Genomic DNA, 13,714 nt, shown 5'->3' on the forward strand with positions numbered 1-13,714 from the left:
GCTCCTATGGCCTCACACTGGCAGCACTCACACCTCTCTAGGCATTGCACTTCGTATCATGAGTTCTTTGGATCTAATATCTGCAACTCTTAGCCCCGTTCTACAGAGCAGCAAGGTGAGGCTTCAGAGAAAGATGTTGTTGCCTGAGATGACAGAGATCAAGCACTAACCACTGTGCTCTACCAACCACCACCCAACAGGTGTCTCAACTTTGGAACTGGTTGGGCTGGGGCTTGTGTCTTGGGCATGGATTTCCCAAACAGCCCACGGTCCCTTCCTCATGCCAGCTAGAAATTCTCTTCATAGGGAGAAAATACACACACACACACACACACACACACACACACATACACACATACACACACCTGACCATCTTAGCCTTTTGTCTTTCCTCCCATCTCTGCAGAACAGTGTCCACCAAAGTGCAGCGAGATGCCAGGATCTGATGTGTGTCCGTGGAAGGGGTGGGGAGAGGAGAGAGTCCCTTTCGGCAGCTGAGTGTGTGTGTGCAACTTCCTGCCAGTGAGGAAACATTCGTTCAAATCAGCCCTGGTTCTCCTTTCCCTGCTCTGGCCTCACAGGAGGAGTTGGCGGTAAGCCGTGGGCCTCACTGGCCTCAGCCAGATTTCCCTGGCCAAACTCGGGAGGAGAGATGCCCTGGACTGTCCTGCTCTTTGCAGCCGGTGAGCCTGAGGCCCCCTGCACCGCCCCCACCCCGCTCCCACCACCCCTGCCCACCTGGCCTCTGCTCTGGAGGCAGAAAGCCGCACAGGGCTGCCCTCCCCGGGTGCTGGAGGAGGCAGGACCCTGACAGATTTGCCCCAGAGCTCTGGCTCTGCCCCAGGAGCATGGCTTTCTCTTAGTGAGCCCCTCATCACCCCCACATCAAGGATGTCAGAAATCCCACCCCGCTGGGGACAGCGGTGCCCACGCCCCATGACTCAGCCCTGCTTGGCTTCTATGGGCTCCTACCTCCAGAGCGGGGGTGATAGAAGGATCTGCTTGGGGGAAGGGGGGGCAAAGGTCTGGAGGAGACCTCACCTGAGTGAGAGACACTCTGCTCAGGAGCCTGGGGGCACCTGGGGAGACACTGGTACCTCCTATAGGAAGCTGTACCCCCAAGTCCCAAATCCTCACCACAGCCAGGGAAAAAGGAGAGCCCCTTTGTTCTCTGCTCCTCCTGTTCTTTCCTTGGCTCATCCCCTCCAGCTGCCCTGGCCTCCTGGAAGACCTCATACCCCTTCCACCCTCCCAGCATTTGCCCGTGCCCTTCCCTTTCTGCCTGGAATGCTCTCCGCTAGCTCTTCCTAGGTCACCTCTTCAGGGAAGCCCTCCGTGGCCTCTGCAGCCAATGCAGCCTTCCCATTACCCTGTCCGATGTGTGGCGCGGGGCTTCTTGGCTCCTTGAGAACATCAGATCCCCGAGGCAGGCATGTCTGTCTGTCTATCTTGTCCATGTTCTGTCCCCAGCACCTAAATCAGGGCCTGGCATATAGTGAGTGCTGTTGACTGAAGGAGTAAGAGAATAATCGCATTGCTATGTAATAACCACTGCGATTATAATAAAATGACTTAAATGCACTGCCGCCCTCCCACGAGCTAGTACCTGAACCCCTCAACATAGCAACGGGGTAGGGTTGATTGTCTACTTGCAAATAAAAAGCAAGGGGCACCTGAGTGGCTCAGTGGTTGAGCAGCTGCCTTTGGCTCAGGTCGTGATCTCAGGGTCCTGAGATCGAGTCCCGCGTCAGGCTCCCTGCATGAGAGAGAGCCTCTCCCTCTGCCTGTGTCTGTGCCTCTCTCTCTGTGCCTCTCATGAATAAAGCAATGAAATCTTAAAAAAAAAAAAGAAAGAAAGAAAGAAAGAAAGAAAGAAGAAAGAAAGAAAAAGAAAGAAAGAAGAAAGAAAGAGAAGAAAGAAAGAAAGAAAGAAAGAAAGAAAGAAAGAAAGAAAGAAAGAAAGAAAGAAAGAAAGAAAGAAAAAAAGCAAGGCCCAGAAGGGGTCAGCCACTTGCCCAAGACCACACAGCCAGAAAATGCCTCTGCTCTCACCGCTCACCCTGCCTCCCTTCTTCTGCATTCCAGGCTCCTTGGCAATCCCAGCGCCGTCCATCCTGCTGGTGCCCCCACACCCCAGCAGCCAAGAAGACCCCATCCACATTGCCTGTGTCGCCCCTGGGGGCTTCCCGGGGGCAAATTTCACACTGTACCGTGGAGGGCAGGTGGTCCAGTTCCTGCAGGCACCCGCAGACCAGCTTAGGGTCACTTTCAACGTGACTGGAGGTGACAGGGAGGCTCCAGGGGGCACATTTTGCTGCCAGTATGGAGTGCTGGCTGAGCACAGGCAGGAGCGGCTGTCGGACCTCAGCAAGCCCTTGCAAGTGTCCTTCCCAGGTAAGGCCCTCCCCCCGGCCGGGGCCCACGGCTCCTTTGCTCACCCCGGAGCCTTTGCTCGGGCTCTTCCCTCTGCTCGGAAGTCTTTGTGGGACTCAGCTTTCCTTGATTAATTCTCACAGTCATCCCACGCGATGGGTTCAGCAAGTCTCCCCATTTTGCAGAGAAGTAAACTGAGGCAGAAGACACAAGGGGCCTTGGCCCAGTCACACAGCTGGGGGGCAGCAGAGCTGGGGTTCTGCGGGCTCCAGTATCTAGGCGTTAAACCTCCACACCCTGCTGCACCCTCCCCTCCACGTAACATTTTTGAGCACCTCCTATGCACTAGGCTTTGTACTTGGCCCCGGGGTTCAGCAGTGAGTGAAACAAGGTCCCCCATCCCCCGTCCCCCAGCTGACATTCTGAGGGGACGCAGACAGATGAGAAGCAGGGAGTCCAATAAATATTCCATGTGCCATCAGGGGATAAATAAAACAGCAAGGACAAAGTACACCCCGTGAAGGATGTCATTTCAAATACAGAGGAGAGTGGCCAGGGAAAACTTCTCTGAGGCAGTGACATTTGAGCAAAGACCTGAATGATAAGGAGCCAGCCATGTGGGTATCTGCGACCAGAGGCTCCCAGGCAGAGGGAGCGGGCTGTGCAAAGGCCCTGAGGCTGGCGCGTGTCTGGTGTGTTTGAGGAACATGGGGGCCCTCTGTAGGGCTGAAGCATAGTGGGCAAGGAGAGAAATTGGGGAAGAAGAAGGCAGGGAGTGGCAAGGAGGATGGTGCAGGGCCGTCGGCGGCCCTGAGGACTTTGGCTCTTCGTCGAAGGAGCCCTGGAAGGCTGATATTTTCCTGTGGTCTTTTCAGGACAGGAGGCTGGGTGTGGGCTCGGGGATCAAGGAGCAGGAGGGAGGGAGGAGTCTCCAGGTAGAGCCTCTGCACCACCATCCATCAGAACTTTCCAGCTGCAAGAGAACTATGTTGCCAGCAGAGGCCCCAGTGGGTTCAGGGGACAGAACAGTCTGTGTCTTTGAGCTCTGCTGTCAAAGGCCGCCTTCTCTCACCTTGGGCCTGTGGTCTCAGAGTGGGGAGGGGACAACATCCCTCCTGCCCCAGACGGATGAATGAACAAGGGCTGACAGTGTGAAAATACCAAGAATGTGTGTCTGTCTTCCTTGCTGGCTTAGCTCCTCATCTCCGTGGGGATCAGGTCACCTCCTCCTGTCTCCCCTGAGAGACCCCCTCTCCCCAGGGAGGGGCAGCCAAATCCCTTGCCGAAAAATAAACTCTGAAGCTGGAGCTTCATGCTTTTGTGAAGCATGACTTCTGTGTGGATTTCAGGGTCCACCGTAGGGCTGGGGGGTGGATGTCATCTGACCCCCCTGGCTGAAGCCCACAGAACTCTCGGGCTGCCAGTAACAGGAAACCTGACTCAAACTGGCTTCAGCAACAAAAGAGAATGTGCTGGTTTGCCAAACCAAAGTCGGTTTGCATTACTGGCTTCAGGCATGGCTGGATCCAGGTGCTCAATCCAGGTGCTCAAAGATGTCAGGAATCATTTGCCAGCTCTCAGCACTGCTTTCTTCTGTATCTTATCCTCAGGCAAGCCCTCCTCTTCCTGGTGTCAAAATTGTGCCCAGTGGCTCCAGAAGTATATCCTACCAGCTTGCTGGCCAGAGGAGTAACTCTCTCTTCCCAGTAGTCTGGCCAAGTCTCAGAATTAGCTCTCATTAGTTCAGCTTTGGTCACATGCCCATCCCTGGACCAATCACCATGCCTGGGGTGGCGATGGGGAGATCTGCTAGTTGCCCAGTCACAAGATTTGCCAGATCCTCAGGGTCTGGCTACACCCAAGTCAAATGGTTGAGCAGTATGGGGGGGTGTAGGGCTGGCTCCCCAAAGGTAATCTGGAGGACAGGTGTCTCACCTTCACCCTGTACCCCCACAATTCCATAACTTGCCTCCTGCCTCTTTTTCTCATGTTCCTCTAGGGCCCACTTGGATACTGGCACTCTCCTTGAGCCTGGCTGGAGTCCTTCTCCTTGCTGGGCTGGTGACCGTTGCTGTGGTGGTCAGGAAAGGTAACAGCAGGCAGAGAAAGTACAGCTCAGGGGCTGCCAGTCTGCAACCTCTGGAATGTGAAAATGAACCCGTACTCACACCCATTTTTTATTTTTATTTTTTTCACACCCATTTTTTAAAAAGATTTTATTTATTTATTCATGAGAGACACAGAGAGAGGGAGGCAGAGACACAGGCAGAGGGAGAAGCAGGCTCCATGCAGGGAGCCTGAATGGGACTTGATCCTGGGACCCCAGGATCACACCCTGGGCCGAAGGCAGGTGCCAAACCACTGAGCCACCCAGGGATCCCCTCACACCCATTTTTTAGAAGCATAGCTGGGGAAGTCTTACTCCAAAACTTAGCAGCAAAGAATCCTCCAGAAGTGCAATGTTGGTGGTGGGGCAGGGGCAGGTGATAAAAATTTATAAATTATAAAATATATATAACATAAAGTTTAACATTTGAACTTATTTAAGTGTCCGGTTCGGCAATATTAAGTACATCCACTTTGTTATGCAACTGTCCCCACCATTCCTCTCCAGAACTTTGTCCTCTCCCCCAACTGAAACTCTGTCCCCTTTAAAGGCTAACTGTCCATTCCTCCTCCCAGCTCCTGTCAACCACTGAAGCTAACATTAAAAGAAAAAAAATTAGGGGTGCCTGGCTGGCTCAGTCAGTAAAGCATGAAGCTCTTGATCTAGGGGTTGTTAGTTTGAGTCCCATGTTGGGTGTGGAGATTACTTAAAGTAAAATCTGTAACCAAAAAAATTTTTCTTTTTACACGCTTGTTTGAAGTTTTTACCAATATACATTACTCATGTAATTGGGGGGTGGGGAGGTTTTTGCAGGAGTTCTCCTGTGGAGTGGCAAATTTGCCAGAGGTAAAGGCAAGGTTGGGTCACAAGTATATGAGGGAGCCTTTGGATTCTTGTTTTTGTTTTTTGCAACTGGGATGCAACCACAACCAAAATCTAATAAATGCTTATTTATTTTTTGTTCCCAGTTAAAGTAAGAAATTTGCAGAAGAAAAGGTGAGATCATCTCTGGAGAGCCTCAGGAGGTGGTTTGGGGGAAAGAAATACCAAATGAGGTTTTTTTTTTTTTTTAATATTTTATTTACTATTCACAAGAGATACAGAGAGGTAGAGACACTGGCAGAGGGAGAAGCGGGCTCCCCGCAGGGAACCCGAACCCTAACCCAGGACCTCAGGATCATGCCCTGAGCCGGAGGCAGACCCCCAACTGCTGAGCCACCCAGGTGTCCCAGAAGGTGGCCTTTAGACCCAGACTGGAGGGAGGAAGAATGTTGTAAGCAGTGGTCACCTGATGGGTGTTAAGGACTCTGAGACCGGTGGCGCATTGGTTTAGCGCTGCCTGCAGCCCAGGGCGTGATCCTGGAGACCCTGGATCGAGTCCCACATCAGGCTTTCTGTATGATGCCTGCTTCTCCCTCTGCCTGTGTCTCTGCCTCTCTCTCTCTGTCTCTATGAATAAATAAATAAAATCTTAAAAAAAAAAAAAAAAAAAAGGACTCTGAAACCTGGCTGGGTTCTGGGGACAGAAGGGCGCTTCCCAGGCTGGGTAGGAGCTCCATTCCAAACAGTGTCTCTGGTGGGAGGGCTGCATAAGAGGAACAGGTGCCATTATAAGGCACCTAGGGTATGCAGAGCCCTGTGCTAGGAGACTCTGCAGCTGGAGCCCACAGCAGCTCAAGGCTCCCGCAGAAGCTGGCATTATAAGTAGCCCCATTTTATAGACAAGCAGACTGAGGCTCAGCACTTTGTCACATGGGGAGCAAGTGGCTGCTGAGTCTTCCTCACATCCCTTAACCCAAAATGGTCGTGATACTACAGAAAGTCACAGTTGGGAGAGGTGAGTGGCACCCTCTGGGGCTGTGCAGTGCCCAACGTGTAGCCTTAGGAAGTGGTCCTGGGTCCTGGGCGTTAGGAAGCCCCCCACTGGCCCCAGCCTCAGTTTCTCCCCTCTGAGAGAGGGGGACACCCCACTGCCCTGTGGCATTGAGCTAGCAGCAGCCCCAAGGATTGAATCCTGACTTCACCTGGTGGTGGGGCTCCCGCAAGAGGGGGACTCAGGGAGGATGGGGAGGAAGGTGGGTGGCGAAGGCCAAGTTGGGAGGCAGGGCTTCCGGGAAGAATCCTCCAGCCCCAGAGGAGCAACTGGTCACTCTCTCCCGAATCCCTTTGCAGAGAGCGAGAATCCTGCTGGGCCCAGGTCAACTTCGCCAGCACAGGTGTGTACTTTCCTACCCCTGTCCCTGCGGGGCAGGCTCACCCCCTGGAAACTCTGGGGTCTCACTCCTTGCTGCTGAACCTCTTCCACCTCCTCTCACTTCCCTTAGGGCCAAGAACACGCCCTCCCCTCCCCCCATCCCCAGGTTTCACCTCTCACCTTCTCCCTTTGCCTCATCCTCTGGCCTTTCACTCACTGACCGCTGCCTACAACACTCTTCCTCCCTCTAAAGGCCACCTTCTGGGCCGCCTGGGTGGCTCAGCGGGTGGGCATCTGCCTCTGGCTCAGGGATCCCGGGGTCCCCGGTTAGGGTTCGGGTTCCCCGTGGGGAGCCTGCTTCTTCTGCCTAAGCCTCTCTGCTTCTCTGTGTCTCTTGTGACTGGGTAAATAAACTCTTAAAAAAAAAAATAGGGATCCCTGGGTGGCAGAGCGGTTTGGCGCCTGCCTTTGGCCCAGGGCTTGATCCTGGAGACCCGGGATCGAATCCCACATCGGGCTCCCGGTGCATGGAGCCTGCTTCTCCCTCTGCCTGTGTCTCTGCCTCTCTCTCTCCCTCTCTGTGACTATCATAAAAAAAAAAAAAAAATTACCCCCCCCCCCAAAAAATAGGGCAGCCCCAGTGGCCCAGCGGTTTAGCGCTGCCTTCAGCCCGGGGTGTGATCCTGGTTACCCGGGATCGAGTCCCACGTCGGGCTCCCTCCATGGAGCCTGCTTCTCCCTCTGCCTGTGTCTCTGCCACACTCTCTGTGTCTGTCATGAATAAATAAATAAAATCTTAAAAATAAATAAATAAATAAGTAGGTAAATAAATAAATGCCATCTACTCCAGGAAGCCTTCCCTGATTCCCTCCCTAGACTTACCTGCCCTCCCGCACCCTATCACTCTTCCTCCCTCTCGCGGGGAGAAAAGCACAAGTAACCACTGCCTGCTGTCCATGTAGTCCTCCCCTCCAGCGCCGGGCCTCGGTTCCACCGGCGGGGGGACGGTCTGTGTCTGTCCCCCCCCCCCCCCCCCCCCCGCCCCGGGGCGCCCTGGCCCGGGCCTTGCATGGAGCCCCACTATGTGATCCAGGCCATGTCATCCCAAAGGCTTCCACCAGGGGGCGACGGGCAGCCAGTGGCTGCCGCGCGGTGCTCAGGGGAAGGGGCCCCAAGCGGAGGAGGAAGTCCATCCTCTGCTCTCCTTTCACTGGCCCACGCTTTTATTGAGCACCTACTATGTGCTCGCGTTTGGGCGGCGTCCCTCCACGGCCGAGACAGGTGGTCTTTGCCCACGAGCCCGTCCTACTGCTGTGGGGGAACAGCCGCTGGCCGGCGGGAGGGTGGTCCGGGGACGAGGGGGTGTTTACGGCGATCTTGGGGAGCGCCTGGGGCGGTGCAGGAGCTGAGGGGGGCTCTGGAAAGCGGGAGTTAAGAGGAGAAACCGAGGGGCCCCTGGGGGCGGGCTCTGAGCAGAAAAGGATGCTGTTCAGTTTACAGGTGGGAGCGGTTCTCCCTGCGGAATGGGCTGGAAGGGAGCGAAGCAGGCTGGGAGATGGATCCCAAACCCTTCCTCTTGGTTGACTTGAGGCCTGTGGGTCTGGGGGCGGGGGGAGGACCCCAGGAGGGCAGCGAGCGTGGATCTTAAACTGGCCTCTGGTTTTCCGTTCTCTATTTCAGATATGACCTTTGACAACTCTCTGTTTGCCATCTCCATGGTAAGTCATTTCATCTCTTGGTCCCAGGTGTGTGCGGACTGTCCTACTGCCCGGAAGACCACCGGCAGGGGGGGCCTGACCCGATGTCTCCGAGCCTCGGGGGCCTGGGAAAAGCCCAGAATATAGAGCAGGGATTTGTTTTGTGAGCCGAGAGTTGGCTCTGAACAATCCCAGGGGATGGGAGGCAGCTGTGTCCAGGCCTGCCTGTGGCCAGGGGCAGGATCCCCGGGCCGGCTGTCAGGGTCACTGCCGCCTCTGCGCTCAGTGGGGCCAGCCCTACGGAATGGTGACAGGGGCCTCAGGGTGACCCAGTGGGGTCGTGTGCTTTGTAACAGTCTGATGCACACTCTGGTCCCCTCCTGGTAAAGGAAAGCCTGTGTTTATATTCAGGTTCAGGGATTTCGGCTTAAATGTCCAAGTTGTGCGTTTCTCTTTCAGCGGGGAGGGGCTCCGGCACCCTGCCTCTTTGCAAGACGTTTTGCTCCCACAGCCCACACGCTGTTGGGGCTGAGATTTGAACCCAGGTCTATGGGATTCCTCGGCACAGCTGGATCTTGAAGCAGCTTTCGTGTTTGTACTTTATTATCATTATTAGATCAGGTGGGAGGTAGATGAGCCATGGAAACTATGGATCAAGGAAATGTTCATCTGGCTCTTCTCCGGAGTAGGATACAGGTCTGGGGTGACGGTGGCCCCACTCAGTGGCCTCGGACGCCCCCATTTGGACAAGTGGGCACTTCCGAACTGCCTTCACGGAGCCTGGGTGGGGAGTTGGTGTGCCTAGGGCACCATAACGGGGGTGGGGGTGGGGGTGGGGCTGATCCAAAACACCCTTCCTGGGCATTGGAACAAGAACAGCACAAGGCCTTTAATTCTTCAGACCTTTCTCATTTGCACCAGGGTGGGAGGAGACAGGCGATGCCACGTGGGGTAGGAGTGAGAGCGAAGCTCGCCTCTCACTTGGATGGGGGATCCAGGAAATTCAGAGATGGGCACGACGAGGGTAGCTATGGAAGATTGCTCCGGGCCCGGGGGACACATTCTTGGCACGGTCCGTCCAGTACAACTGGAGTGGAGCCGCGTGATGAGTCGTGGGGAGCCCCTCGCGGAGAACTTTGATTTTTTCCCCCAAGGGGGGTGGGAGCGGTGGAGGCTTCGGAGCAGAGGGAGGGGACCGATTCGGGTGCTCGCCTGCGCCCTCTGGCGGCCGCAGGAGGAAAGACTTGGGGGGCTTGGACCGACGGCGCGGGGGTGGGGGAGAGGTGGGGGGGAGAGAGAGAGTCAGGAGGAGGGAGGCCTGTGGGAGTCTTGGGGAGCAGCAGCCTTGGAGGGACATGAGACGGACCACCCACCCGGCGGATGCCCTAGGGCAGGTGCAGACAGGAGTCGGGTTCTGGAGAGAGGAGCGAGCAAATTTAAACTGCATACAAATGTGGGAAGGAAGGGGCTTGGCCCCATCGGCGGGTTCAGCCCCCTGAGGTCTCATTTCCGGGAACAAATCCAATGCTGTTAAGAAAAACCCCAAAATCCTGCAGGCAGAGCAAATTCTAAAACTTTCTGTGAGAAGACATGCTGCTCGAGGCACTACCCTGGTGACTTTTCCTTTTCCCTTAAAAAAATAGGCATTTGAAATTGAAACAAGTCGAAACAGGAGAAAAAAAAAATTTTTTTTTAGGAGAAAATTTTTAAAAAGTATCTTTGTCCTTGTGACGATATATGTTTGTTTTTTTTAATTAAAAAGTGTGTGTGTGTGTGTGTGTGTGTGTGTACCCAGCTGCTCAGTGGTAGAGCTTGCGACTTTTAATCTCAGCGTTGTGAGTTCAAGCCCCACGTTGGGCATGGAGACTACTTAAAAAATGTTTTTTTGGAATATGAAATACATCCATATGTTAAAATTGTATATCCAGTAAAGTATCCTCCTGTGACTAACCCCTGTGCGCTCACTGGTCTCCTCCACACACACAGGTAGCCACCAGTAGAAGCTTCTCGTGAAAGGAAGCAAAGGTGAAAATAGGGAGTGTATAGCCTCACTCCCTCCTTTTAAAGATTTTATATGAAAGATAAATAAAAGTGAGAGCACGAATGGGGGAGGGGCAGAGGGAGCCGCAGACACCCTGCTGAGCTGGGAGCCTGATGGGGGAGGCTCAATCCCAGGACCCCCTACCCTTACCCTTTCTAACACAAATGATTGCATGCTATCCACACTATTATGCTTCTTTCCTTAACAGTAAATTTTAGTGGGATCTTCTCTAGTTGTTTTTTTTTTCCCATGATGGTAAAATATACATAACATAAAACTGACCATTTTAACCATTTCTAAGTGTCCAGTTCAGTGGTATTAAGTACATTCACATTGTGCAACCATCACCACCATCCCATCTCCAGAACTTGGTCTTGCAAAAGTGAAATTCTGTCCCCACGGTACAGTAACTTCTCATTTGTAACAAACCCCAGTCCCTGGCACCCACCATGCTGCTTTCTCTGTGGATTTGCGCATTCTGGACATTTTAGGTAGAAATGATGTCATATAACGTTCATCCTTTTGTGTCTGGCTTATTCATTTAGCATAATGTCTTCAAGGGTCATTCACTTTGTAGCGGGTGTCAGAATTTTATTCTTGTTGAAGGCTGAATAATATTCCATTGCATTTATATAGCACATTTTATCTGTTCATCTGTTGATGGACACTTGGGTTGTTTCCACCTTTTGGCTACTATGAATAGTGCTGCTATGAACATGGGCGTGCAAATATCTGCTTTCAATTCTCGCTTCCCTCTGAAGCACTAGAAGCTGTGCTGCTGGCTGAAATAAAAGTGAAGTAGCTAATCATTCTCCAGCTTGTATTGTGTTACTATACTGAGGGTCTGATATTCACTTTATAATCCCCTATGAAGTGGTGTTGATATTTATTTTTATTTTTTTAATTTTGATTTATTTGAGAGAGAGAGAGAGCACATGAGCAAGGGGAGGAGCAGAGGGGAGAGGGAGAGAGAATCTCAGGCAGACTCCTCACTGAGCAGGGAACCCGACTCGCGGCTGGGTCCCAGGACCCTGGGATTATGACCTGAGCTAAAATCAAGAGACAGACGCCCAACCGACTGAGCCACCCAGGCGCTTTGACATTAAAAAAAAAAAAAAAAAGACTAGAATCTAATTATGGGCCTTACTGGGATCGTCCAGCTAGGAAGGTGCAGGACTGGGATGAAACCTACCCTCCTCTCACCCACCACATTTCAGTGTTAGGAAGTTCATGTCTCCTTGACTGGCATTTGGGGTGGAAGCCTTCATGGTGGAGGAGAGGGTAGACTTTTGAGGAAGGTTTTGTGGAAGCCCAGGATGGGGCAGGGAGGGGAAGAGATAATGATAGCTTTGTTCACTTAACAGTTAGTGCTTGCCAGGTGCCAGGTACTTTTCAATTCCTTTGTTTTGTAGTATTCACCCTATTGTGCAAAAGAGGGCCTCAGAGGGGTTAAGTTACTCGACCAAGACCAACCCAAGTCCTACTACTGGGACAAGGTAGACCTGGCATTTGAACCCAGGCTGTCTGGTTCAGAAAGAACCAGGAGGCAGGACAACAGAGGTCAGGATCTGGACCCTGGAGCTGGGGGTTAGTGTGTGGGAAGTGAAATGAGACCTGATGGACTGGCGGCCGGGGGTGGGGAGGGAGTCTCAGACTCAGAATGTAGGGAGACCCTAGATCCTGAAACCTCAAATCACCCTGTTCTCTGTTTTTCCTCCATGGACAAAGACAATGAATCCAGAAGAAGATGCAGTCACCGTGGATGCTTGCTCGGATTCCACCGAGACACCTGGCAGCTCTGGGCCCCGGAAAAGGCCTACCTCCACATCATCCTCACCTGAGCCCCCCGAATTCAGCACTTTCCGGTCCTGCCAGTGAGGCTGAGGATCAGAGGCCCCCTGTGTCTGTGCACTCTGCATTCAGCCCTTCTTCAGGGCCTGAAATCCCTCTAGCTACTTTGGGGTTTCTGTCTGCGTTCTCAGGGAATTGGCAGAGGAGATGAAGGGAGAATCCTTGGCCTTGGGACCTTCCTCTCAGAGGAGCAGGAGTGAGTAAGGGGGCACAGACATTGTCTTGGAGGCTGGACAGAAAGCAGGAAGACTCTCTTTGGAGTCCCAGCTTCTCAGACCACCTGGGGAAGGAGATATTAGGATCCCTGGGCCATAGGAGGTCTGAGTCCTCCACATAAGCCTCTGGTTTCCTTCTCCCCTTGCTACATCTACTTGACCAACCCAACCGGGTTTTTGGGACCATAGGGTACCCCGGGGTATGTTCTGTATGTCTGTCCTGCTGGCGTGCCTAAGTTATTAATTATAACGGCTCTGGAGCTGTTCCCAAGGTCTCTATGGAGCGTCATCCTTCAAGCTTCCAGGGTCTCTGGGGTGTAATCACTGGATGCCTAGGGGGAGGGGAGCTGTTTCCCTCTAGTGCACGCAGTCAAGGTGGTATACGGGGAGGCCCATGGAGGGTACAGATAGGGGGACGGTGTCATGTGGGGTCTGTGCTAAAGTCCCGGCGTTGGTGAGTATAGTAAGTGGAATGATGGGGGAATCGATGAGGAGGTCCAGAGAAGAGTGAGAGCTAGAGAAGATGGGAAGTCACGTCTTTTTGGACCTTCCTGAAGAGAATGACGCCCTGGAGCCGTGACGGGGGCGGGTGGGGTGGATTTCGAAGATAGGTGTGTGTACGAAAAGGGGCACTTGACCCTGCTCTGTTGGATTCATTGGCTCGTCATCGCTGGGGGGAAGGGAGGGGCTAACGGAAGGGCCCAGATAAAGGGATCGGGGTTATAGATAGCCAAGGATGGAGGAGGAGGGCAGTGGCGGGAGGGGGCGGAGACGATGGGGAAGAGATAGGAGCGATCGAGTGCTGGGGGGACCTTCCCACGGATGCAGGTCGAGCGCAGAGGCGGTCCCTCCTCAAACTGATTTTCCCCTCGGGAGGGCTGGGGCGGAGCCAGGGCGGGGGGCGTGTCCCGGGCCCTGGCCCCGCCCCTTGCAGGGACTCCCTGGGAGCCCGGCGCCTCACAAAGCGACGTCCAGTGGGAGGGAGCGTCCCGTCCGGGGGCGGGGCCTGCCTAGCTTGGCTCCGCCCCCCGCGTGCCTCCTCACAAAGCCGGGCAGGGCCGGGGGGCGGGGCTCAGCCGCAGAGGCGTGTCGGGGCCGAGCGGCGTCAGAACCGCCTCCGCCGCTCCCGGCCGGGGAGCCGCCTCACAAAGCGCGACCGTTTGCGCGGGGCGGGGCCCAGGGCGTGTCCACGCGGCCGCGCCCCGCCCCCGGGCCGCGCCCCCTGCCCCGCCCCGC

At 54.1% G+C, this 13,714-nt stretch overlaps 1 protein-coding gene across 3 annotated transcripts; it reads left to right on the forward strand.

The window, feature by feature from the left end:
• The first annotated feature begins 486 nt into the window (after window positions 1-486).
• Window positions 487-12,737, forward strand: C7H19orf38 (chromosome 7 C19orf38 homolog). 3 transcript variants are annotated; one of them, XM_041763188.1, is made up of 7 exons: window positions 487-683; window positions 2,086-2,394; window positions 4,373-4,462; window positions 5,449-5,476; window positions 6,653-6,696; window positions 8,355-8,392; window positions 12,141-12,737. In XM_041763188.1, the coding sequence occupies exons 1-7, from the start codon at window positions 653-655 to the stop codon at window positions 12,288-12,290; spliced, it is 690 nt and encodes a 229-aa protein (XP_041619122.1). In that variant the 5' UTR covers window positions 487-652; the 3' UTR covers window positions 12,291-12,737. The 3 variants fall into 3 exon arrangements, with proteins under 3 accessions (XP_041619122.1, XP_041619121.1, XP_041619123.1); XM_041763187.1 differs by lacking the exon at window positions 487-683 and having other exon boundaries at window positions 1,942-2,394; XM_041763189.1 differs by lacking the exons at window positions 487-683; window positions 5,449-5,476; window positions 6,653-6,696 and having other exon boundaries at window positions 1,942-2,394.
• The last annotated feature ends 977 nt before the right edge of the window (window positions 12,738-13,714 follow it).

Source organism: Vulpes lagopus, chromosome 7, assembly GCF_018345385.1.
Source record: "Vulpes lagopus strain Blue_001 chromosome 7, ASM1834538v1, whole genome shotgun sequence".
In the NCBI taxonomy this organism is placed as follows: domain Eukaryota; kingdom Metazoa; phylum Chordata; class Mammalia; order Carnivora; family Canidae; genus Vulpes; species Vulpes lagopus.